The sequence below is a fragment of the Bos javanicus genome, chromosome 18 (assembly GCF_032452875.1).
Source record: "Bos javanicus breed banteng chromosome 18, ARS-OSU_banteng_1.0, whole genome shotgun sequence".
Lineage (NCBI taxonomy): Eukaryota > Metazoa > Chordata > Mammalia > Artiodactyla > Bovidae > Bos > Bos javanicus.
Window position 1 is genome coordinate 63403225 of NC_083885.1, and position 25084 is coordinate 63428308.

General features: G+C 50.7%; 1 protein-coding gene and 1 long non-coding RNA gene across 5 annotated transcripts; one reads left to right on the top strand and one right to left on the bottom strand.

Moving 5' to 3' along the window:
• Positions 1-2891: 2891 nt before the first annotated feature.
• LAIR1 (leukocyte associated immunoglobulin like receptor 1) lies at positions 2892-12852 on the bottom strand. 4 transcript variants are annotated; one of them, XM_061389385.1, is made up of 8 exons: positions 12573-12852; positions 12123-12158; positions 8030-8347; positions 6194-6313; positions 6056-6098; positions 5934-5971; positions 5674-5726; positions 2892-5269 (listed from the first exon to the last, which is right to left on the bottom strand). In XM_061389385.1, exons 1-8 carry the CDS (start codon positions 12604-12606, stop codon positions 5123-5125), a joined length of 789 nt encoding a protein of 262 aa, XP_061245369.1. In that variant the 5' UTR covers positions 12607-12852; the 3' UTR covers positions 2892-5122. The 4 variants fall into 4 exon arrangements, with proteins under 4 accessions (XP_061245369.1, XP_061245370.1, XP_061245368.1 ...); XM_061389386.1 differs by lacking the exon at positions 8030-8347 and having other exon boundaries at positions 12573-12851; XM_061389384.1 differs by lacking the exons at positions 12123-12158; positions 12573-12852 and having other exon boundaries at positions 5686-5726; positions 8030-8631.
• On the top strand, positions 9681-20792 carry LOC133231127 (uncharacterized). The gene is made up of 2 exons (XR_009731054.1): positions 9681-11571; positions 13617-20792. It is a non-coding gene; the product is annotated as an uncharacterized LOC133231127 (long non-coding RNA).
• The last annotated feature ends 4292 nt before the right edge of the window (positions 20793-25084 follow it).

Sequence of the window (25084 nt, forward strand, 5' to 3'; positions counted from 1 at the left end):
ACCTCGGTGTTTCCCTGTCAACGCTCCACCAGGATGGTACCCAGGGGAGAGGGAGCAGTCATTGGCACCACAGGGAAGACTCCGGGCCCCCGCTGGCACTGCGTCCAGCTGACCGGCCATGCGGGCCTCGCTCACAGGCTGCTGGAGGCTGACGTCTGCGGGCGCCGGTCAAGGGGGATCCATCCTCGCTCGGCTCCCTGGGGGCCTGGGGACCCTTCAGGTCATCGAGGTGAGCTCTTCGTCCCCGGGAGCTCAGTGTCTGAGCATCTGTCCCTGCCCTCTCGCACCCAGGCGACGTCTCTCCTCCCACCACGAGGGGGCCCACTGTGACCCCCGTCACTCACCCCAGTGAACACACCGGAGCGGGCAGGGTCGGAGCGCGAGGTGGAGCCTCGCTGCCTGACCACGCAGCACTGCCCGGCTCGTCCTCCAGGTGGCGCCCGAGGGCCTCAGAGCAGTAGGGGCCGCCCTCCCCGCGGGAGTGTCCTTGCACCGCAGGGCCCTGAGTCCATCCCCGGCTCGGGAGGCCACAGGATCAGGAAGAAGAGACTATCCCTGACTTCGTGTTTCCTGTCCTCTCTCCGGGCCAGTCTTCTCTTCCCACCTGCTTCCCAGGTGGGAAAGGTTTTTCTTTTACCTTTGTCTTTATTTCTCCTAAACCCTGTGTGCTCCCCACTGTGGGCTGGACTCATAAAAATCCTTTTCAGTGGGGCAGACAGCACCATGTCAACCATCCATGAACCGGGCGGGGGCATAGAATATTCAGGAACGTCTCCAGGAACGCCAGCCCTCCACACTTCTCTCTGCTAAGCACCCACCTGTCGGCGAGTCTGCCTGAGGTCAGGGTCATGCCATGTTTTAGGGGAAATGCACCATTCTAATTGTGATCATTAACATATGTGTCAACCTGCCTGGGCTAAGGAGCCTCGAGAGCTGGTAAAACAGTATTTCTGGGCGTGACTGCGAAGGAGACTCTGGAAGAGATGAGCTGAGTTTAGTGGCTGAGAGAAGGGGTCCACCCTCACAATGTGGGCATCTCCAGCCCTCAGACTCAGAGCCCCTGGTTCCCGCCTCCCCAGCCCCAGGCTGGGCCTGACACCTCCGCCCTCCCGGTCTAGGCCTTTACACCCACACTGACGCTGTCACACACCCACACTGATGCTGTCACACACGCACACTGACGCTATCACACACCTACACTGACGCTATCACACACCTACACTGATGATGTCACCCGCTTTTCTGGGTCTGCAGCAGGTCCTGGGGCGGACTCTCCACCTCCTGAACCCTGAGAGTCTGTTCCCATGATGGCCTCCTCTCAGAAATCCCCATACAACTGTGTGATGACCTGTCTGTCCTGGAGAGTCCTGAATAATATGGTAATGGTGGGAAAATAACAGACAGAGACAGAGAGGAACACAGAGAGAGGCAGAGAGAGAGTGAAATGGGGAAACAGCACAAGAATGGAACCGGAGGAAACAAAGAGTTAGGACGCAGGTCTCTGCAGGAACTAACCACGAGTGTGAATAAGAAATGAAAGATCAGTACTAATAATGAGCTGGGGGCTGGGCACCCTCCTCTGAGCCAGGACAGAAACCTCCTGGCTGTCGAGATACAGCCGGCCCTGAGGTCAGGGCAGGGTGTCAGGTGTTCACGTAGGTCTGTGGCCCCGTCACTCAGAGCTGGCTGACCTTGGGCAAGTTATCTAATGTTTCAGTCCCTGGTTCTTGCAAAAAAGGGGAGGAGAGAGTAGGACATTCTGTGGAGGATTCTTACCAGGGTTAAATGTGCCAATGTTTGTGCAGAACTAAAATAGCCATTGTAGGAGCTGGCTGAGGAGAAGGAAATGGCAACCCACTCCAGTATTCTTGCCTGGAGAATCCCGTGGACAGGGGAGCCTGGTGGGCTGCTGTCCATAGGGTCACAGAGTCAGACACGACTGAAGCGACTTAGCAGCATCAGCAGGAGCTGGCTAAATCTAGGATGAATTATTAAAATATGCTTAAAATGTATAAGGACATTTAAAAATACCAGGCCTGTAAGAGGCATGCAGGTTTCTTGTGCTTCTGCTGCTGCTGCTGCTGTTTTGGGGTAAAGTTTCTGTTTTAATCCAAGTGGGCACCACAGTCTGACCCCATTAAGCAGGGCGGTGCCCACGCACACCGCCCAGTGGTATCGCTCTCCTGGCTGGTTCTGGGGTGGAGGGGGTGTCCGTAGTTAGCCTATACCTGGACCTGGGGTGACAAGGGCAAGTGGATAGTGGCCCAGATTGTGGACCCCCATAAAGGAGGTGGTTAGGGGTGTGGACCCTGGATTCACTGGTTTGTGTTTGATATGTGTGCCAGAGGAAGAGGATTCTTGCTCAAATATTGGGGGAGGGGCACAATGAGAGAAGCAGGAGACCTGTACAGTTGACTCAGGCATATTATCAGCTCATCCAGGAAAAGAGATGTCCCGTGTCAACCTTAAAATTCAATGTGCAGTTTTCGGTTGTTTTTTTTAACCATTAGTATGAGTTTATTTAGGAATGGCAGAGGAATTGCAATTCAGGACATTCTAACTATGGCAAACCACAGTCAAATTCAGAGAACAAATGAGAGGAATATTACTTAACACAGAAATAAGAGGAAGCTGAAAGAGGCTGCTTTGAATCAAAGCCCCTTGAAGAAAAGCAAGCGTTCAAGGCAGTAATGGTTTCTCATTGGCTGCGATGTGGCTGTTTCTCATTGGCTGAGCTGTGGCTGCTTCTCATTGGCTGGGCTGTTGGTGGGCAAGGAGAAAATCATCCTCCCGCTTGCTGTCTAGTAAGGTAACTGCCTTCCTGCCCAGAAATGTAAAGTAAGCTGCAACAGAGGGGAGAGGCAAGAGAGCGCCCCTTTAGGCCTCCCAACTCCGTTTTAAAGGTTTCCCTTTATTAATGTTCACACCAGAATATGCCTGTATCACACATGTTAAAGCATCAACTTTACAGAAACCTGAAGCAGGACTAATACAAGAGGTACAGAGAGCTCTACTCCACTGTCATCCTGGGAGCCAGGCACCACTCTCAGTGTGCTGCCAAGGTTTCCCAGGGCATCCATATCCACCAGCAGAATGACCAACAGTGAGGATCTTGTGAGGGAGTGTTTGGAGCCAGGCCTGGAAGCAGCTCCGTGCATCCTGCTCACTGTGAACGTCATCCCATCCCTTGCAGGACACATAACTGCAAGGAGGCTGGGAGACCATCTTGCTGGGCACCCAGGAAGGGAGGACATGGTGCTGCGGGCAGCCACAGTCCTGTCACACAGGGGCCACCTGTCCTTATGGGCACGTGGGGGTCACACGGTGGGGGTGTTTCTAGTCTCCACTGCTTCCTACCCGACCTCCTCTTACACAGAGGTTCTAGGACACAGGAAATAGACTCTCAAGAATTCATTATTTCACAAGCTAGTGGAAACAGAAGGACACATCCCTGCAAGGAGATGCGTAGAATTTAGAGTGAGGCATTCAAGCCCAGAGGAGCCCACGAATGGAGGTGGTGATGCGGACGGACACCCACTCAGGAAGACAGGAACCAGCTGCTGTGTTACCTTAGGTGCAAAAGGGGTCTTTGCAGGTGTGACTGAGTTAAGGCTCTTGAGAGGGGGAGATGACCTTGGATATTCTAGGTGGACCCAGTGTAATCACCAGAGCCCTTATAAGAGAAGCAGGCGGGTCAGAGAGTGAGGAGATGAGACATGACCACAGAAGCAGGAGTCCTAGTCAGAGGGAGGATCTGAAGATGGAGGAAGGGGCCATGAGCCAAGGAGTGCAGATGGCCCCCAGACGCTGCAAAAGGTAAAGGAATGGAGCCTCCCGTGGAGCCTCCAGAAGGAACACAGCCCTGCCCACCCCGGATTTCAGCCTCGTGTAACTGATCTCAGACTTCTGCCTTCCTGAACTGTAGGGAAATACGCTGCGTTGTTTGGTGCTGCTGTGTGAGTGGTAATTTGTTACAGCAGTTGTATGCTTGTAGGGATGAATGGCCTCCAATCCCAAATCTGACAGGCATTAGCCCGGTGAGGGGTGAAGGTCAGGTCAAGGACAGTGTCCTACAGCTGCTGGGCCCTCTCGTGTTTGGGGAATGCATGGCGTCCAGTGGGAATGAACTGGGGTGGGGTGGGAGATGGGGGCCTGCCGGTTCCTCCGGGTGGACCTAAAGCCTGAGGGGCCCTCCCTGTGCGGTCATGGCCTCACCAACTCCCTCAGCCAGTCCACCGTGCCCACGCATGTGGGTGTCTGCATGAGTGTATGTGTGTGTACAGTGTGTGCATGTGTGTATCTGTGTGTGCGTGCCTCCATGGACCTGTGCATGCAGGGGATGGGAGCTGTATGCAGGTGGGGCAGCTCTGCGCCTTCACCCAGACACAAGTCCCCTCAGACACACTCTTGGGTCAGAAAACACTGATTGTCTTGTTTTTGTCTTGTTTCCCTCACTGAGTTTTGGGGGACGGTGGAGCAGAGACTGGGACCTAGAACCTGTGTACCCAGCGCCACATGTGGGGCTGACGCTCTTGGACCTGTGAGAACATTGACTGACGAACAAGGTGAAGTGTGATCCAGAAAACTGGGTATCAGCTATCAGCTGCATGAGTGCAGCCCAGATTCAAGATCACCACCCGCACTCTAGGAAGGTTTGCAGAGTCAGCTCAGAAGACAAAATGGTTCTCCAGGGGCAGTGGAAGATTCACAGGACACATCAGGAATTCACTGGGCAACTGTAGGAACATAGCTGGGTCTCTGGAAACAGCCAAGCACCATAGCTGGGTCTCTTGAAACAGCCAAGTGCCAAATCTGGGTCTCTAGAAACAGCCAAGAACTAGAGCTGGGTCTCTGGAAACAGGCAATAAACACCATAGCTGGGTCTCTTGAAACAAGTGCTACACCTCTCTGAGGAGCTAGTTGGTTGTGGGAGGGATCACATGGTTAATCAATCTCCTAGAAGGTAATGTGGGATCTCAGGACTTGAGCTCTTGCCTGCAGGAGGATCGACTAGATGTCTTTCCAGAAAGGAATGATTCCACAGGGAAACCCAACGTCCATTTTGGGCTTTTGCAAGTGTGGCTTCCTGCATCTTTAGTGCAGAGGCCAGGTGGGCATGCGGTCAATGTCTGGCAATGGTTGCATACGTGCTGGACTTGGCCAGGGGCTCTGTGGACGGCGGGGACACAGCTCTGGCCACTCTCTGGGTGAGGAGCTTGTGGTTCAGCTGGGCGTAGGTCACCTCCTGGGAGCCTCCTGCAGCAGGGGTCTGAGGATAAAGATGCAGGGTGAGTTTGGGTGGCAGAGTGAGGGCATGTCACCTCCACAGTGAGGACACAGAAAGACATTGTGGCTTCTGTTCCTCTCTCTTAGGGTCCCTCCCTCTGGGGGAGTCTGACCACCATGAAAAGCCCATGTGGTGAGGATGTGAGATCCTGCCTGCTGCCAGGGGACTGAGCATCGTGGAAGTAGATCTTCCAGCCCTGGTCGAGCCTCTGATGAGTGTAGCCCTGCTCAGCATCTTGACGGTAACCTCAGAACAGACCGTGAGCCAGAACTACCCAGCCGATCCGATTCCAAGTTCCTGGCCCAAGAAACTGAGATGATTCTATTAAGCTGCTAAATTGTAGGGGCTTTGGTTCATAGCATTAGCTGATGAATGCAAACACTTACGAAGGCGCCCACCTCTCCATCCACATCAGGAAATCTGTCAACGCTGGCCACACCTGAATGGGAGGAGGACCAGGGCTCAGTTCTCTGAGGTGGAGCTTAGGAGACAAATATGCCTGACCTCACAGCTTCATATTTCATCTCCACCCCACCTGGAACATCCTGGAATGCTTCATCCCCCACCCCCACCCCCACCACTGCTTCCTGCATGGCACTGAACCCCTGCTTCCCCTCCCAGACCTGTCCCCCATCCTTGTCTTTACCTGGGGTCCCATCTAGGACATCCACAGCTGGGCTGAGCCTGAGGAGAAAGAACATGTGAGCCCTGAGGGCTGCCTGGGGGCAGAGGACGGGCAGTATGAGAGGTCATCCCCAGGGCCCTCACCTCCCCTGGCGTCTCTGCTTCTCGTCTTTGCTTCTGGGAGGCCCTGAGGAGAGTCAGGTGTGAATTAAGAAGAGAAGGCTTCTTTCCAGCACCCCCATACGGCCTGCCCAGTCACCCTCCCCTGTCCCTGAGACCTACCTCGTTTTCTCCGGAGCTGACGATGGAAGAGGAGAAGGACCAGGAGGGAGAGACAAAGGAGAAAGGCCACAGAGACCCCGATGAGAATATAAACCTGCTCTGTCGACAGGCCTGTGGGAGCTGGGAGGGTGGAATCAGATTATCAGCAGTATGCCCTTATGGAGCACCTGCTGCATACCACCCACACACACACATGCTGGGTGTTTATGGTGTTCACACTCAGATATAAAGAAAGCTCTCACACGCACACCAGTCCTGTGGCTTGGGACTTGCTCTCCCCTGCTTTACAAAGCCGGGTCTGAGCGCTGAAGCCTTGGGTCCACAGTATATTGGCAGAGCTGGAATAATACCAACACCAAAGCCCATTCTCTCCCTCTTTCCCCAAAGAGCACACTCCACGAGGAGGGAAGAAAATATTTCCTCGTATGAATAAGATTAACGCTTCTCCAGGCTCAGGCAGTGCTGCGGGGTCGGTGCATTTATTCCTGGTTTTGCACACGAGCAACGAGGAACGTGGAAGGATTGGGTGATTGGATTTAATCCGGGGCACAGAGCTGGGGAGGGCGGGACTGGATCCAGGCAGTCTCGGTGATGGGTTCTTCTCTGGACATGAGTCTCCACAACATGAAATGGGAGTTGGGGAGCGAGATGAAAGGGGGCTGAGCTGGACTGCTACCCCCGGCGGGTTCAGGGCCTTCCGAGAGGGCAGGTCTGCCTTCTAGGCTGCTCAGGCATAACCATCAGTGGTCCCTTCCCTTTGGCTCCTAGCCCCGCTGTCCCTCTCTCAGCGGGAGCCGGGCCCTCCTTTACACCCTGACCGCAAGGGGGCGCTGCGGAGCTGCAGCCAAACCCCCGAGTCTGGGGTCCAGTCGGGCTGCCCTGAGCTGGTTCCTCCCTTCCAATCCCTGTCCCTTTGGACAAGAACCTGTAAGCTGCTTTCTGCATAGGAAAAGGGGCGGAGGCTCTGAGAAGGTCCGGGAAGTGCCGCCCACGATGGGCTGTCCTGGCATTACTGCCGTCAGGCGCCTGGTGCAGGGTCATCTAGGCAGGTGGGTGCTGTTCCCAGGGTCCTTATGAGTGTCTGAGACACCCTGGTGCCCTGCGCCTGCCAGCCCCGTGCTGCGCTCTCACAGTCTCTGAGCCAAGTCCAGGAGAGGGCTGCGCCCTGATCCCAGCACAGAGCCCTCCCCAAGACACCCCTCCAGGCAGGGGTCAGCTACTCAGCAGCCGAGGAGCAGCACAGAGTTGTGGGGGAGCTGATGCCTCCAGGGAGTCCTGTGATGGTGGGGGGAGAGGAGAAGGACTGGTGCTGTGTGGGGGCTGCCCAGGGTCTGTCCCACTCAGCCTGGCGCCTCTCCATCCTGAGCATCCAACCATGGGCCACGCACGGCCTTCACTCAACCCCAGACAACACCCCGAGATTCCTGAGAAAAGAGGCCTGGGGCCAGACAAGGCAGAGCCCCCTGCTCCATCATGCTGTGGTCACACCCTCTGCACCTCCGGGAGCTGTGCCCTGCATCACTGCCCAGACTCTTCATGGTGATCTTCTCTGGGGGTGGGGGGTCAGAGTGTGCTGGACGGACCCCGACTCCAGGACACCCTGGAGGCTGACCACACACAGGACAGGCATGGCCTCACCCCAAGAGTCCCCTGAGGCACCATCCAGCCCTGGTCAGGGGTCCCCTGGACCTTGTGACTTGCCTGGTGAGACCAAGCTCAGGGAGCTGAGCCAGGCGTGGAGGCAGGGGAGGCGTGGGCAGAGGGGACAGAAGCAGAGGGCTCGGGGGGCGGGGGTGCGGGCCAGTGGGCAGAGGGCACAGCGGGGCCCAGGCACACCTGCAGGCAGGGCAGAGACGGCCTCCTCAGTCCCCTCCAGGCTCAGGGCCTCGCTGAGCGCTGACCAGGTGGACTCTTTTTGATAGAGGCAGTGATAACGCCCGACGGCATCTTCACGCAGAGCGGTGATGTGGAATCTGGCCTCGGTTTCCTGTTCACCTCGGGACGTGACACGCACATCCTTATAGTCCTTTCTATTACCCTTCTCCAGGCGGAAGCTCATAACCCCGGCAGGGCCCCGGCACACAATGCTCACCGGCCGCCCCCAGGGCACCACGGAGCCCGGCTCAGCTGAGATGGAGGGTCTGGGCAGGGTCCCTAGGAGGGGAGAGCAGGGCCACAGGGTCTGTCCTGAGGAGACCAGCACACAACGCAGTTCTCTCATCTTAGTGGAGACCACCACACCACACAACCCACGCATCTTAGTGGAGAATCACCACACAACACAATTCTCTCATCTTAGTGGAGAATCACCACACAGCACAATCCTCTCATCTTAGTGGTGAATCACCACACAGCACAATTCTCTCATCTTAGTGGAGAATCACCACATGACACAATTCTCTCATCTTAGTCGAGAATCACCACACAGCACAATCCTCTCATCTTAGTGGAGAATTACCACATGACACAATTCTCTCATCTTAGTGGAGAATCACCACACAGCACAATTCTCTCATCTTAGTGGAGAATTACCACATGACACAATTCTCTCATCTTAGTCGAGAATCACCACACAGCACAATTCTCTCATCTTAGTGGAGAATCACCACATGACACAATTCTCTCATCTTAGTCGAGAATCACCACACAGCACAATCCTCTCATCTTAGTGGAGAATTACCACATGACACAATTCTCTCATCTTAGTGGAGAATCACCACACAGCACAATTCTCTCATCTTAGTGGAGAATCACCACATGACACAATTCTCTCATCTTAGTGGTGAATCACCACACAGCACAATTCTCTCATCTTAGTGGAGAATCACCACATGACACAATTCTCTCATCTTAGTCGAGAATCACCACACGACCCAATTCTCTCATCTTAGTCGAGAATCACCACACGACACAATTCTCTCATCTTAGTCGAGAATCACCACACGACCCAATTCTCTCATCTTAGTCGAGAATCACCACACGACCCAATTCTCTCATCTTAGTGGAGAATCACCACACAGCACAATCCTCTCATCTTAGTGGAGACCAGCACACAACGCAATTCACTCTCTCGCTTCTTTTTCTTGTTGGAAGCTTGCACAGGTGTACAGCCCTCACCAGCATCCAGTTTGGGAACACTCCCATCACCCCCGCAGTGGACAGCCCCACCCCCCGCCCGTCGCAGGAGCAGGTGACTTCCCGCCACTGCGGTTAGTCTCCCCACTGACGTAAGGACCCTGAGACTCGGTCACATCTTGCTCAGGATGACATGGGAGGTGACAGAGCAGCTGGGGGCGGCTCCCTCCCTGCCCACGGCCACTCCAGAGAGAGGGGCAGGAGGATACAGGGCGGGATGCCCGGCTCATTCCTGGGACGAGCATAGCAGGGCTCTGAGTGGGTGGGAGTGACCTGCGCTGGGTCTGAAGGGACGGGTCACTGCCTGTGCTGGGAAAGATGGTGTGGGGGGTAGGTGTATGTGCAGGTGTGTGGGGGGTGTATATATGTGTGTGCGCATGCGGGTGTGTGTGGGGTGTGTGTGTGCGTGTGCAGGTATATATGTGTGTGGGTGTGTGTGTGGGGTGTGTATGGTGTGGGTGTGTGTACGGGTATGTATGTGTGTGTATGTGTGTGTGCAGGTATATGTGTGTGTGGGTGTGTACGTGTGTGGGGGTGTGTACGGTATGTGTGTGTGTGCAGGTATATATGTGTGTGCGTGTGTGGGGGGAGGGTGTATGTGTGCATGTGCATGGGGGGATGTGGGTGGGTGTATGTGTATGAGGGTGTGTATGTATGTGGGGGGGTTGGGGTGTGGGTATGAATGTGTGGGGGCTGTGGGTGTGTGTGTGTATGTGAGGGGTGGTGTGTGTGTGTGTGTTCAGGTATGTGTGTATGCATGTGTGCAGGTGTGTGTGTGGGTGTATGTGTGCGGGTGTGTGCAGGTGTGTGTGTGCATGTGTGTGGGTGTGTATGGGTGTGGGTGTGTGCAGGTGTGGGGGGTGTGCAGGGGTGTGTGTGTGTGGAGGACCTGGAGCACAGATCTGGCCCCACAGACCCCAGGGGCTGAGGGTCCCTGTGTCCACTTTGCAGCACCCAGGCAAGCCCAGAATCTGATGGGTGGGCGCCGACTGGACACCAGGAGAGCTGGTGCTGCAGTTCAGGTTCAGAGGCCGTCTGCTGGCACAGCCCCCTCGCTCAGGGGAGGTCAGCCTTTTGTTCAGTTCAGGCCATCAGCGGATGGATGAGGCCCACCGACATTGTGGAGGACAATCTGCTTTGCTCAAAACACAATGATTTAAACGTTAATACCATCCCAAAACATCCTTACAGACACACCCAGAATGTTTGACCATGTAAATGACCATGGGCCAGCCGAGGAGACACAAAATTAAATACCACAAATTCCACCACACCTACAGCATCAACTTGACACCGGTGTGCACGTCCTGAAACCACAGCTGATCTCCAGATAAAGACAACAATGAGAGTGAGTGAGGAGCGCACTCTGCCAGCCCCTGCCTCTGTGGGGACTTCGCTGACTCTGAAGCCAACTTCCTGCTTCAGGGCTGCAAGTCCTCCTCAACCCCCCGACCCCCCACCACGACCCCCACCACGCCCCTGCCTAGTTGAGACATGTGGGGTTTCCAGAAGCCTCAGTGACAAGGACACGGAAATACACTGGGATGGAGGAAGAGAATACTGAGAAAACACAGGGACGGTCCCTGCAGACTCACCCTGGACACAGCGACCCTCACCCGCCAGGGAACGTGAGACCAGACCTGTGCTCCAACTCCTCCACAAACACACACACACTCATGCACATACATGCACACACACACACATGCACACACCCACCCACATATACACATGCACACACACACACATACCCACACACTCCTGCACACACATACACATGTGCATGCACATATACAGACACACGTGCACATACACACACTCACATACACCTGCACACACACACACCTGCCCACACACACACACCTGCCCACATACACACACACTCATATACAAACACACATACACACCACACACACACACACCCTTCACTTCCCCGTTCTGCAGACTGCTCCCCTCACCTCACATTTTCACACCCAGGACAGGCAGCTGCCCTTGAGACTCAGCAACACAGACTGGGAGAGCTACCCCTCCCTCACCCCCTCACCCCCTCCCTCTTTCTTTCCCCCACATCCAGTTCCCGTCCATCCGTCCATCCATTTACTGAGGCCTCCATGTGTCTCTGGCTCCACAAATACGGGAAACACCCCGGCGCCTGCTCCCTTGGGGCTGACAGTCCAGAGGGACGACAGACGGTCACCGACAGTTGTGCGGATCCATGGGTACCAACGGTGACGCGTGCCCTCGGGGTGAGCGTGGGAATCTCGGGGAGGCGGGCAGCGGGAGGCCGAGCTGACCCCCGGGGGTGGAGGGAGGGGGTTCCTGAGCTAAGAGCACACGTGGAGGACGGTCCCCGGGCTGAGGGGCAGGGCGGAGGAGTCACCGTGGGGAGGGCTGGGCTGGGCGGCGAGACTCAGAAAGTGAAAGAAAACCCAGTGAGCGAGTAGCCTCACGGTAGGGGCGCGGGGTGGGGGCGGGGGTGGGGGCGGTGTGCAGGGGAGAGGCCGGGCTGGTCCTCAGCGAGCGCTGTTTGCACGGGGCTGCGGGGTGGGGGCGGGGGCGGTCTGGGCTCGTGGCGAGGGGGCGAGGGGGCGAGCTGGCGGGCTCAGCACGGTCCTGAGGGTCGGGTCGTCCCTGCGGGGCCATCGAGGGCAGAAGGGGGACAAGGGAGACCCGGGCCAGGGTCCCACCCTGGGGCTGTTAGCAGCTCGGGGTATAAGCCAGGGCCCCCAGACCCCCCGATCCTCTCCGCTCTCATCGAGGTCCGTCTTGGGGAGGCGGGGGTTTGGGGGAGACTCACCCTGTTGGGTGCGGGCCGTCTGGGCCAGACAGAGCGCTGGAAGAGAAGCTCTAGTGAGAAGATGCCCGCCTCGCGGTTTCCTCACTGGCCGCAGTCCCGAGGCCCTCGAGGAGCCGTGGGGTGGCCGGGTGTCTTTCCATCATTTCCCAACACCGCCCCCCACAACATTACGTCTGAGTGCAAGCCCTCTCCTCGCTCTGAAGTAATCTCAGACAACCCGACCCTCTCCTCCAGGCCAGCCCGGCTCAGTCTGCACTCACCCCACACCCAGCCCGTGTCCAGGACCGAACCTTCCCCGTCACTTGGGTCTGGGCCAAAGCTGAGGGCGCAGCCCCAGGGATGGAGGGGGAACCACGTTGCCCCCCAGGATTCTGGCGTCTCCTGGGCTGGAGTCAGGGCTGAGCAGAGCCCCTTTGCCCCTGGAATCTGTCCCAGCACCCCCAGACTCACCCAGGCCGAGGAGGGTGGAGGGCCCAGGCGCCATGGCCCAGCCCTGTCCCGACGCGCCCTGGATTCGGTGCTGAAGGATGGAGCCTGCAGTCTGCACAGAAGGGGATGTGCCCCCGGGCCTTTATGGGGCGGTTTCCAACCAACAGCCTCACACAAAGGGGAAGAGCGCCCTCCCCGCTCATCACACTTCCCCCCAAGGGGACCCAGGGGCGGCTCCCAGCTGTTCCTCCCTCTGAGCTCCCATGAGGCTCAACTCCTCTCCGGGTGCACCCTGAGGGGGGAGCCCCATTCTCCACCCGTGAGCAGAACACACTTTGTGCAGCACACCGACTTGACCATCAGTCCCGACTCTGTTCTTGGGCAAAAATTGCATCACTTTATGCCAACGGTTCCTCGTATTGAAAATGGAAAACTCCGAAACCCTCCTCTGAGTGTTTAATATTGCGATATATGTTACATTCCCAGGAGGTGTCAAGTGCATTAAAACTATCTTATCACATGTGTTCTCTGCCCCTTTCCCCAGGTGGTGCTGGAACCGGGGGAGGCGGGGCTGGCCGGTGAGCACACACAAAATCCCAGAGCTGAGTGATGGGGAGACAGACCTTGGGACCTGGCGCTGGGCTTGGGACCCAGTGGGGCCCTCAGCTGGGAGCTGAAATGAGAACAGGGCTTAGGGGTGGGAGGCGTGTGTGCACATGGAGCCTGCAGGACAGGAGCCCCGTTGTGGAATCCCTTGTCCTCTGTCCCTGAGGCCAGGGAACAGCCGCTTCTCCCGGGAGGAGCTCTGCCAGGTGGTGATGGTGGTCTACACAGCACCGGCGCTCAGTCTTCCTATTAACAGAAACCTAGTTCTATCTGAGGGGCTGTGTTCCAACCCTGGACTAGGGAAGAGGGAGTGGAGAAGATGCAGTATAGGGCTAAGGCAATCCAACAATCCCATTTGCAGTGACTGTCCAGAGGGGGCCACAAGACCATGGATGGTCCATGACACTTAATGTGGAATATATCAGGGTTTCTGGAATCACATTTCTCTCTTATTAACAGAGGGTCTCATAAGATGTCTGGCTCCTTTAATCCTGTCCATGGGCAGCTATATGATGATGATGTGATATCTGGAGCTGCAGCAGCCATATTGCAACCCTGAGGCAACAAGCTTGACTACATTAGCAGAGATACTGAACATACTGAGGTGAAAGAATACAAGGTCTAAGGTTTGTAGAAACTCCTGGAATTGCTGAAAAAGCCCTGTGACTGCCTACCCCTGGAATTCTTAAGAAGTAAAGAATAACTGTGCTAGATTTTCTGTCAAATATCAGACTAAATCTGTGGACCACACTGCATAAAATAATAACTGTCTTAAAATAATAACTGTTTTATCGATAGCTCAGTGGTAAAGAATCCACCTGCCAATGCAAGAGACGGGTTCAGTCCCTGGTCCGGGATGATCCCACACACTGCAGAGCAGCTAAGCCCGTGTGCCATTACTATTGAGCCTGTGCCCTGGAGTCTGTATTCCGGAGCAAGAGAAGCCACCACAAAGAGGGCATCGCAACTAGAGAGTAGCCCCCTGTTGCCAGAACTAGAGAAAAACCAGCACAGCCTCAAAGACCTAGCACAGCCAAAAATAAATAAATGATTTAAAAAATAATAATTACCTAAAAAAATAAAACTGCTTTATAGCATATTCTAAAGGTTGTCTTAAATGCCTCAAAGAAATGAAAACTCAGCAAAGGTCATATGGTCAAAAATGAAAAGACGAGATTCCCTGGAGCCAAATTGAATGCTGAACATAGCTGTCACCTTGACAGTGATAAATTAAGTTTTAGTATCATGGCCTGACCGAGGGTAGCAGCTAAAGGCTCAAGTGTGAGGCTAGTGAAGTCAAGGCTAGAGTAAAGTCAACCAGGGTCACCCTGGCTGACTAGGACGAACACTAACGCAGCCCCGTGTAACCACCTTTCTGACCTCTCTCTGTGTGTGTCTCCCTCGCTCATGGTCATTAGTGGCTTTTATGAGCTTTACTAACAGATAACTTGCAGACAGTTAACCACAACCATTAAATATGGGCGTGTCCACTGTGGATCTGTGGGCCTACAGTACAGAATCTGAGTCAACAGTGCCGAGGTGTCCGGGGGCATGCTCCCTGCTTCCAGGAGACTCTGCTGCAAAGCTCACCTCAAGTTTTCCAGACTAGCCCACACCTCTGTTTTCCCCTCAGGGTTTCCCTGGTGGCTCAAACGGTAAAGATTCTGTCTGCAATGCAGGAGACCTAGGTTCAGTCCCTAGGTCATGAAGTTCCCCTGGAGGAGGGCATGGCAACCCACTCCAGTATTCTGGCCTAGAGAATCCCATGGACAGAGGAGCCTGGCAGGCGACAGTCCATGGGGTCGCAAAGAGTCGGACACGACTGAGCAACTCAACAGCAACACATCAGAGGCAGAAACACAGGTGTGTGGGACCAGAACACAGGCCGACAGTTCTGTATCTCAGCGAGTACGTAGGACCAAGCAGTTTTCTTTCTGCTCTGTGTGGGTCTCTCTGTTCTGCCCCGGGCTGGGCTGAGAAAAGAACAGGGCTTCCTGAAACTGTTCTACAGGAAATCCGATGCTATATTAGGCAGCCCTCATCCCCTAACTACTCCCTGACGTGAACTATAGGCCCCAAGCCTCCTATCCAAACTGGCCAGGATTTGGTTTTACAAGTGCTAAACTCATATCAAAGCTTTTAAAGACTTTTTTACTTTTCTTCTTTCCTCAACTACCAGGTCTTATGACGATGGTGATATATAATACTCCTTTACCTACTAAATACACAAGTACATTATTCTTGTTAAAAAAAACATTATGGAGCTTCCCTGGTGGTCCAGTGGTTAAGGATCTGCTTGCCAATGCCGGGGACATTTGGTCCCTAGTTTGGTCCCAATATCTCCCATAATTGAGAGCTTCTGGTGCTGTCCATTTAATGGGAATCTGCTTTAAATCAGAAGATGAATACACACCATCCTCTTGACGAGACAGTCCAAAGTCACTGGTTTTCAGAACATTATTTTCGCCTCCAGGCAGTTTCTTGCAGCAAGGTCCCTGCATATACAATTTTTACCTGAGATTTGCCATCCAGAAGCAACATCTAATAAAAATGTCACTGTTTTAGGTCATCCTTCTTTCTCAGAAAGGAGAGGGAATCACGTCCTGGAACAAGTCCCTTAATTTTGTAGATAGGCTGTATTTGTGTGCTAACTTTTATGAATTTTACAATATTGGTATGATTATATTGCTTGAGGATTTTGGCTTCTTGTAAAAATTTTAATTTCAGTTCCTGGGAAAGATCATCTTGACATGTTCTAACAGTGATACCAATTTTATGTTTTAATGTACTCCTAAATGTGTCATCAAAATTTCCCTTGCCCAGTAATTATGACAGCTTCATGATTGAGATGGAGAAGGCAGTGGCACCCCACTCCAGTCCTCTTGTCTGGAAAATCCATGGATGGAGGAGCCTGGTGGGCTGCAGTCCGTGGGGTCGCTGAGGGTCGGGCACGACTGAGCGACTTCAGTTTCACTTTTGGCCCCTAGTCTGGGAAGATCCCACGTGCCACGAAGCAGCTAAGCCCGTGCAACACAGCTTCAGCCTGCCTGCCGCAACTGCTGAAACCCGAGCACGCCTGGAGCCCGGGTTCCGCAACAGGAGCAGCCAGTGCACGGAGAACCCCGCACAATTGGAGAGAGCCTGCACCGCAGCCACGACCCAGGCCACCAAAACAAGCTACACACACAGACTCACACGATTATTCCAGCCAGAATTTTGACTCAGTATCACTTACAGAGATCATAATTTCCTTGGTGAAAGTCAGTGAGTTGCTGAATGTATCTTGCAATTCTGTATAATAAGCAATGTAAGATACATATGAAAACTATTTCTTGAGGGCTTTATCTAAAATCCTCTTATTTGTTGACTGAATAAAATTTCTCCCTTTCCCTCTGTCTCTCTCTCTCTCTCTGTATTTCTGTCTCTGTCAGCGTCGGTTTCTCCCTGTCTTTCTATCTCTCCCTCTGTCTCTCTGTCTCTGCCTCCCTCCCTCCTGCCCTCTGGCTTGCTCTCTCTTCCTCCTAACCCATCCTGAACTTTACTTCCTTAAAGGCAGCCCTGCAGCCCTAGGCCCCTGGAGTCATACAATTTCACTTGACAACTACACTCAGTGGTGTGTGGAGCAACCAGCTCAAGCTGGTTCCCGACACCTGACTGTGAACATCCCTCACCCACTGCAGGCTTAGTGATCTCACTTTTTTTTAAATTATTGGAATATATTTATTTATTGTTTTAGTGTTTTTTTTATTTTAATTGGAAGCTAATTACTTTACAATATTGTATTGGTTTTGCCATACATCAACATGAATCTGCCACGGGTATACACGTGTTCCCCATCCTGAACCCCCTCCCACATCCCTCCCTGTACCATCCCTCTGGGTCATCCCAGTGCACCATCCCCAACCATCCTATATCATGCATCAAACCTGGACTGGTGATTCATTTCATATATGATATTCTACATGTTTCAATGCCATTCTCCCAAATCATCCCACCCTCTCCCTCTCCAACAGAGTCCAAAAGACTGTTATACATATCTGTGTCTCTTTTGCTGTCTCACATACAGGGTTCTCATTACCATCTTTCTAAATTCCATAGATATGAGTTAGTATACTGTATTGGTGTTTTTCTTTCTGGCTTACTTCACTCTGTATAATAGGCTCCAGTTTCATCCATTTCATTAGAACTGATTCAAATGTATTCTTTTTAATGGCTGAGTAATATTCCATTGTGTATATGTACCACAGCTTTCTTATCCATTCATCTGCTGATGGACATCTAGGTTGCTTCCATGTCCTGGCTATTATAAACAGTGCGGCGATGAACACTGGGGTACATATGTCTCTTTCAATTCTGGTTTCCTTGGTGTGTATGCCCAGCAGTGGGATTGCTGGGTCATAAGGCAGTTCTATTTCCAGTTTTTAAAGGAATCTCCACACTGTTCTCCATAGTGGCTGTACTAGTTTGCATTCCCACCAACAGTGTAAGAGGGTTCCTTTGACTCCACATCCTCTCCAGCATTTATTGCTTGTAGACTTTTGGATAGCAGCCATTCTGACTGGCATGAAATGGTACCTGGCATGAAATTGCTTTGACTATTTGAGGTTTTTTGTATTTCCATACAAATTGTGAAATTATTTGTCTAGCTCTGTGAAAAATACCGTTGGTAGCTTGATAGGGATTGCATTGAATCTATAGATTGCTTTAGGTAGTATATTCATTTTCACCATATTGATTCTTCTGATCTATGAACATGGTATATTTCTCCATCTATTAGTGTCCTCTTTGATTGCTTTCACCAGTGTTTTATAGTTTTCTATATATAGGTCTTTAGTTTTTTTAGGTAGAAATATTCCTAAGTATTTTATTCTTTCCGTTGCAATGGTGAATGGAATTGTTTCCTTAATTTCTCTTTCTATTTGCTCATTATTAGTGTATAGGAATGCAAGGGATTTCTGTGTGTTGATTTTATATCCTGCAACTTTACTATATTCATTGATTAGTTCTAGTAATTTTCTGGTAGAGTCTTTAGGGTTTTCTATGTAGAGAATCACGTCATCTGCAAACAGTGAGAGTTTTACTTCTTTTCCAATTTGGATTCCTTTTATTTCTTTTTCTGCTCTGATTGCTGTGGCCAAAACTTCCCAAACTATGTTGAATAGTAGTGCTGAAAGTGGGCACCCTTGTCTTGTTCCTGACTTTAGGGGAAACGCTTTCAATTTTTCACCATTGATAATGTTTGCTGTGGGTTTGTCATATACAGCTTTTATTATGTTCAGGTATGTTGCTTCTATTCCTGCTTTCTGGAGAGTTTTTATCATAAATGGATGTTGAATTTTGTCAAAGGCTGAAGCTTGCAATGAGCCACACTGTATTCACTCCCCAGAAACTGGCGAGTGCTACAGATCGGTTGCCTGCTCTCATAGCTGTAACTGTTACATATTTCCCATCACACTGCTGGGAAATTTCCAAAGGCCACCTTAAAGAAAGTTAGACAGGACAGGGAGGACTTCCCTGGTGGTCCAGTGGGTAATGAGCCTGGCTTGCAATGCAAGGGACACGGGTTCCATCCCTGGTCCTGGAAGATCCCACAAGCAACTAAGCCCATGAACCACGACTACTGAAGCCCACGTGCCCTGGAGCCTGTGCTCCACAGCAAGAGAAGCCACCGCAACGAAGAAAAAATAAGAACATGGAAAGAAACACTCTGTGATCCCCATCCAAAAGGAAAACTGACAAAATCCTGTCTGTATCCACGGTGTCCCACAGCAGGCTTCACTCCTTCACCACCTAAAGCAGCCAACATCCAAAATCGTGTGTCCAAGTTTCTCTTGCATTTTTGTAAATACAGTGTGACCACATATATACTCATTTGCATGCGTATTATATACATATGTGTGTTCATTGTTGTTTTTGACTTTATGACCCAATAGAGTTTTGAAAATGATTTTTGAAATCAGGTATGGAGTAAGCATGGACTAATGTTCTATTCCTTTGACTACAAGATGGCAGAGTAGAAGGACGTGTGCTCATCTCCTCCGAGAACTCCACAAATTACAACTCGCTGCTGAACAACCATTGACAGGAGAATGTTGGATCCCACCCAAAAAAGATACTTTGCCAACAAAGGTCCGTCTAGTCAAGGCTATGGTTTTTCCAGGAGTCATGTATGGATGTGAGAGTTGGGCTATAAAGAAAGCTGAGTGCCAAAGAATTGATGCTTTTAAACTGTGCTGTTGGAGAGAACTCTTGGGAGTCCCTGGTTGCAAGGAGATCCAACCAGTCCATCCTAAAGGATATCAGTCCTGAGTGTTCATTGGAAGGACTGATGTTGAAGCTGAAACTCCAGTACTTTGGCCACCTGATGCAAAGAACTGACCCATTGGAAAACACCCTGATGCTTGGAAAGATTGAGGGCAAGAGGAGAAGGGAATGACAGAGGATGAGATGGTTGGGTGGCATCACCGACTCAATGGACATGAGTTTCAGTAAACTCCAGGAGTTGGTGATGGACAGGGAGAACCGGAATGCTTCAGTCCATGGAGTTGCAAAGAGTTGGACATGACTGAGTGACTGAACTGAACTGAATGTTCTATTTATTAATAATGTAACCATCTTTTGAAATTCCTGTCTTTACTCAAGTATTTACCTTTCCATTATCCTTTGTTCCCTCCTGCATGTCTTTCCACTGGGATTATTTTCCTTTTACCTGAAACCACCTACAATGCAGAAGGCGCAGTTTCAATCACCAGGTTGGAAAGATCCCCTGGAGAAGGGCATGGCTACCCACTCCAGTATTTTTACCTGGAGAATCCCAGGGACAGAGGAGCCTGACAGGCTATGTTCTATAGGGCTTGAAAGAGTTGGACACAACTGAAGCAAAGAACACACTTCCTTCTTTTGGTGCCCATCTGTTGGTGAAGAATTCAGTTTTTCGTTGCCTGAAATTAATGTATTTATCTCACCTCCAATTTTGAAGTTTTCTCCTGTTGTAGAGTTCTAGGTTGGCATTTATTTTTTAGCGCTTAAATATAGCATTAATCATTTCTGTTGCAAATGAACTGAAGATCTTCTCATTGCTCCTTTGAAAATAGTGTGTCCTTTTTCTCTCAGTGCTTTTAAGATTTTGCCTTTGGAGTTCAGCAATTTTCCTCTGATGTGTCTCAGCATATGCGTGTGTGTTGAATTTTACTGAAGTGTAATAGATTAAAAGTGCACATATCAAATGCACAGCTTGACGAATCCTCAGATTGAGCACTCCTAGGTTTGCCAGTAACTTTTCTCCAAAGGTAATGACTTTGCTGACTTCTAACAGCATGGGTTAAATTTGCGTGTTTTGGTTCTTTATCTCAGGATGAATATTCTCTGCAGCCTCTTTGTGTGTGTGTGTGTGTGTGTGTGTGTGGCTTCCTCTGGTCAACCGAATATTTTAAGACTTGTCTAACACTCTGGGTGCTGTGGAGTATTTTACTGTGTGAATCACCACCATGCGTACATCCCCCCAGTGTAAAGAGGCATTTGCTTAGCTTCCAGTTTACATTAGGATGGAAAGTGTTGCTTTGAATGTCTTAATTCATGTCCAGTGATGAGCGTATATGTGCGTTTCTGTTGGAATAAACCTCGGGGTGTAATTGCCATGTGTTGTGCTGTGCATTTATTCAGTTCTAGTAGGTACTTATGAATATGTTTCGAAGTGATGGCATCAGTTCACACTCTGAGCATTCTGGTTACCTCACATCCTCACCTGCCCCTCTGCTTTCCCACCTTAATTATTTTTGCCCCCCTGTGAGGGGTGGTGGTACCTTTGTGGTTTTACTTTGCATGTCTCGGGTAACTAATGCATTTGGAAACATTTTCCTATGGCTTTTGGTCATTTGAATATTCATCCAATTTTTTGAAATGTCTGTTTGAGTCATTTTTCTCATTTCCTCATTTTAGAAAATTGAGTTGACTTTTTTTTTAACTAAACAATAGGAAGCTTTCTCTTTTTCTTATTATGCTCAAGTCCTTTGTCAGATGTGTTCCTTTTGAATATTTGTTCCTCATCTAGCTGAGGGTCATTCTCTTGTTGCTGCATTTTGAAAAAGATTATTTCTAAATCTTATTAGAGCCCATTTATCTAATTTTATTTTATGTTTATTTCTGCTGCAAAGGGTGAAGAAATTTTCTGTATGTTCCTCCCAGAGCTAGAGACGTACTTTTTGGATTTATATCTTCAGTCCTTGGGACATAATGCTGTGTTGGGGGGTGGGGGGGTGGGGGGGGTGGGGGGGGTGTTGTGTGCTAACAGTCCACATGCATTTTTCGTATGGAAATCCAATTAATACAGCACAGTTTATTGGAAGGACCATCCTTTCCTCACTGAGCTGTTGGATATCCTGTACTGTATCGCAGGAGAGTCTCTGTTCTAATGATTAGTGTGTGTATGTGTGCCCAGTAACACATGGACCAGACACTCTAGCCCCATAGTGAGGCTTGACACCTAGGAGTGTGTGTCTTCCAGCTTTGTCTTTCTATTTCAAGGAACCCTCAGTATGTCTAACAACAACAAAAAAGACCTCTCTGTATTGTGGCTGTTGTGTTGTTGTTTGTGTAGCAGTTTGTATCTGCTGGGGCTTCCCAGGTGGGGCATTAGTAAAGAATCTGCCTGCCAATGCAGGAGATGCAAGAGACCCAGGTTCAACCCTCGGGTTGGAAAGATCCCCTGGAGAAGGAAATAGCAACCCACTCCAGTATTCTTGCCTGGAGAATCCCATGGACAGAGGAGCCTGATGGGCTACAGTCCATGGGGTTGCAGAGTCGGACACAACTGAGCAACTAACACTTGACTTGATAAATAAATAAATGAATAAATACATGGGATATAAGTTATAGTCTCTCTTTTTCCTTGGCAATGTGTTTTTCATAAGATTGATGTTATTTTTCCTTTGTAGTTTGGATGAATTCACTCTGAAGTACTGAACACTTTTATTTGTACTTATCTTGGGTTTCTCTGAGCTTCTGGAAGCAGTGACTTGAAGGCTGATCCAACTTGCGAAACAAATATGGATCACATTGGATAATTAGAAGCCGGATAGAATTCAAATTGGAGTATGACAAAGGGGGCACAGACCAGGGCTCTGTGACAACCTAGAGCAGTGGGATGGGGGTGGGAGGCGGGAGGGAGGTTCAAGAGGGAGGGGACACATGTATACCTGTGGCTGATTCATGTAGATGTATGGCAGAAATCATCACAAAACTGCAAAGCAATTATCCTTCAACTAAAAATAAATGAAGTTTTAAAATAAAAATAAATTTAAAAGGAAAGATGAAATCACACAAAAAATTTAAATTAGACAAGACTGGACAATTTCTAGGTCACGATTTCCTCAAATATTGCTCTTCCTTGGCTCTCTCTCTTCTTCACCCTCAGACTGCCAATTAATCACATATAGAAGCTTCTTTCTGTGTCCCACAAGCCGCTGAGACTTTCCCCCATGGATGTTCCATTTTTCTCTTCTTAGGACTGCAGTTTGGGTATATTTACCTTCTGTCCAGTTTATTGTTTTTGTCTTCTGCACTGTTCCAGACCCCCATGACCATGAAGTCAGAGTCCAGAAATCGTTAGGATCAAATAACATGAGAGGTCACTGTCAGAAAAACCATCTTGTCTGAAAGATGTCTTCAGTGACTGAAATCACAAATTTCAAGGGAAGTCAGAAAAGCCACCGTCTGCTAAGCAAGACTTGGAAAGTTAGCTTATCTCTCTGGGGACAGAAAGAATAGGTCACACGAGGTCTCTGAGTAATGCCGCTTGGCCACATGCTCTCTGGAGATTCTATCAGAGTCTGCTTAAGGGGGAATACCCATTTTCTTCTGAATCTCCTTTGCAAAGACTGTGGGTTGTTAAGGTGGCCAGTCAGCTTTCTAAATCAGCACAGTCCAACAAAGACACAGCATAAACCACAAATAGTAGCCACCAAGGCACTTTTACCGGAGAAGGCAATGGCACCCCACTCCAGGACTCTTGCCTTGAAAATCCCACGGACGGAGGAGCCTGGAAGGCTGCAGTCCATGGGGTCGCTGAGGGTCAGACACGACTGAGCCACTTCACTTTCACCTTTCACTTTCATGCACTGGAGAAGGAAATGGCAACCCACTCCAGTGTTCTTGCCTGGAGAATCCCAGGGACGGGGGAGCCTGGTGGGCTGCCATCTATGGGGTCACACAGAGTCGGACATGACTGAAGTGACTTAGCAGCAAGGCACTTTTACACATCTACATTAAAAAACCAAAAAGAAACTGATGGAAATTAATTATACTTATGTTTCATTTAACCCAATCTATTTTTTAATTGAAGGATTATTGCTTTACAGAATTTTGTCCTTCTCTGTCAAACACCAACATAATCCAGTCTATTTTAAAATGGTGTCTTTTCAGCATAAGAAATGACCAACAAGATAGCTCATACTCTTTCTCATATTATGTATTCAAGGTCCAGGGAGTATTTTGTCACTGAGTTCAGTTCAGTTCAGTTCAGTCGCTCAGTCATGTCCGACTCTTTGCAACCCCATGAATCGCAGCACACCAGGCCTCCCTGTCCATCACCAACTCCCGGAGTTCACTCAGGCTCACGTCCATCGAGTCAGTGATGCCATCCAGCCATCTCATCCTCCGTCGTCCCCTTCTCCTCCTGCCCCCAACCCCTCCCAGCATCAAAGTCTTTTCCAATGAGTCAACTCTTCGCATGAGGTGGCCAAAGTACTGGAGTTTCAGCTTCAGCATCATTCCCTCCAAAGAAATCCCAGGGCTGATCTCCTTCAGAATGGACTGGTTGGATCTCCTTGCAGTCCAAGGGACTCTCAAGAGTCTTCTCCAACACCAGAGTTCAAAAGCATCAATTCTTCGGTGCTCAGCCTTCTTCACAGTCCAACTCTCACATCCATACATGACCACAGGAAAAACCATAGCCTTGACTGAAGCGCATCCCAATTGGGCTTCTCAGGTGGCTCAGTGTTAAAGAACCCACCTGCAAATGCAGGACCGGCAGGGGACGTGGGTTTGGTCCTTGGGTCGGGAAGATCCCCTGGAGGAGGGCATGGGAACCCACTCCAGTATTCTTGCCTGGAAAATCCATGGAGAGAGGAGCCTGGCAGGCTACAGCCCATGGGGTCGCAAAGAGTCGGGTGCAACTGAGCGACTGAGCGCACGGGCACACACATGTGCACTTCCAGATCGAGACTGGCTTTATGTCAATTGATCAACAACCTCCTGTGGGTAGCAGCCACCACTCTGGGTGGAGCATCTCTAAGCCCACCCTCGGTATCCGAGGTAAGCTGGGGTCTCCTTCGCTCAGCACGTCTGTCCCTGTCTGTGCCTCTTCGTCTCTTCTGCCTCACTTAGTCTGACTTCATGCAAATTCTCTGTCTCCTTTTTTTTCTCTCTGTCTCCATCAATGAGTCTGGAGGGCCTCTGTGTGTCACTATGTCCCCAAGAACCCCAGGGGCACCTCCCATATACGTCACTCCCCGGATTAAAAAGCTTAAAACAGGACTTCCTAGGTGGTCCAGTGGTTAAGAATCCGCCGGCCAGTGCAGGAGATGCGAGTTTGATCCCTGGTCTGGGAAGATTCCACATGCTGGAGGGCAACTAAGCCTGTGTCCCACAACTACTGAAGCTTGTGTGCCTAAAGCCTGTGGACTTTCCTAGTGGTTAAGAATCCACCTGCCAATGCAGGGGACCCGGGTTCGATCCCTGGTTCGGGAAGATTCCACACGCCGCGGAAGCTACTAAGCCACAATTACCAAAGCCTGCGTGTCTGGAGCCTGCGCTCTGCAGCAAGAGAAGCCCTTGCTTGCCACAACTAGAGAAAGCCCACCGCAACAGTGAAGGCCTATCGCAGCCAAAACTAAATAAATCCATTAATTTTAGAAAAAAAGCTTAAAACC

What these genes read in the sequence shown, in the direction of transcription:
- LAIR1 (XM_061389383.1), bottom strand. Translation starts at nt 8,450, where the DNA reads ATGCGTGGGTTGTGTGGTGTGGTGGTCTCCACTAAGATGAGAGAACTG. An exon ending in CGTCTCTGCCCTGCCTGCAG is followed by an intron (nt 6,314 to 8,029) that starts GTGTGCCTGGGC and finishes CCACCCTCCCAG; the next exon opens with CTCCCACAGGCCTGTCGACA. An exon ending in TGTCCTAGATGGGACCCCAG is followed by an intron (nt 5,727 to 5,933) that starts GTAAAGACAAGG and finishes CCTCCCATTCAG; the next exon opens with GTGTGGCCAGCGTTGACAGA.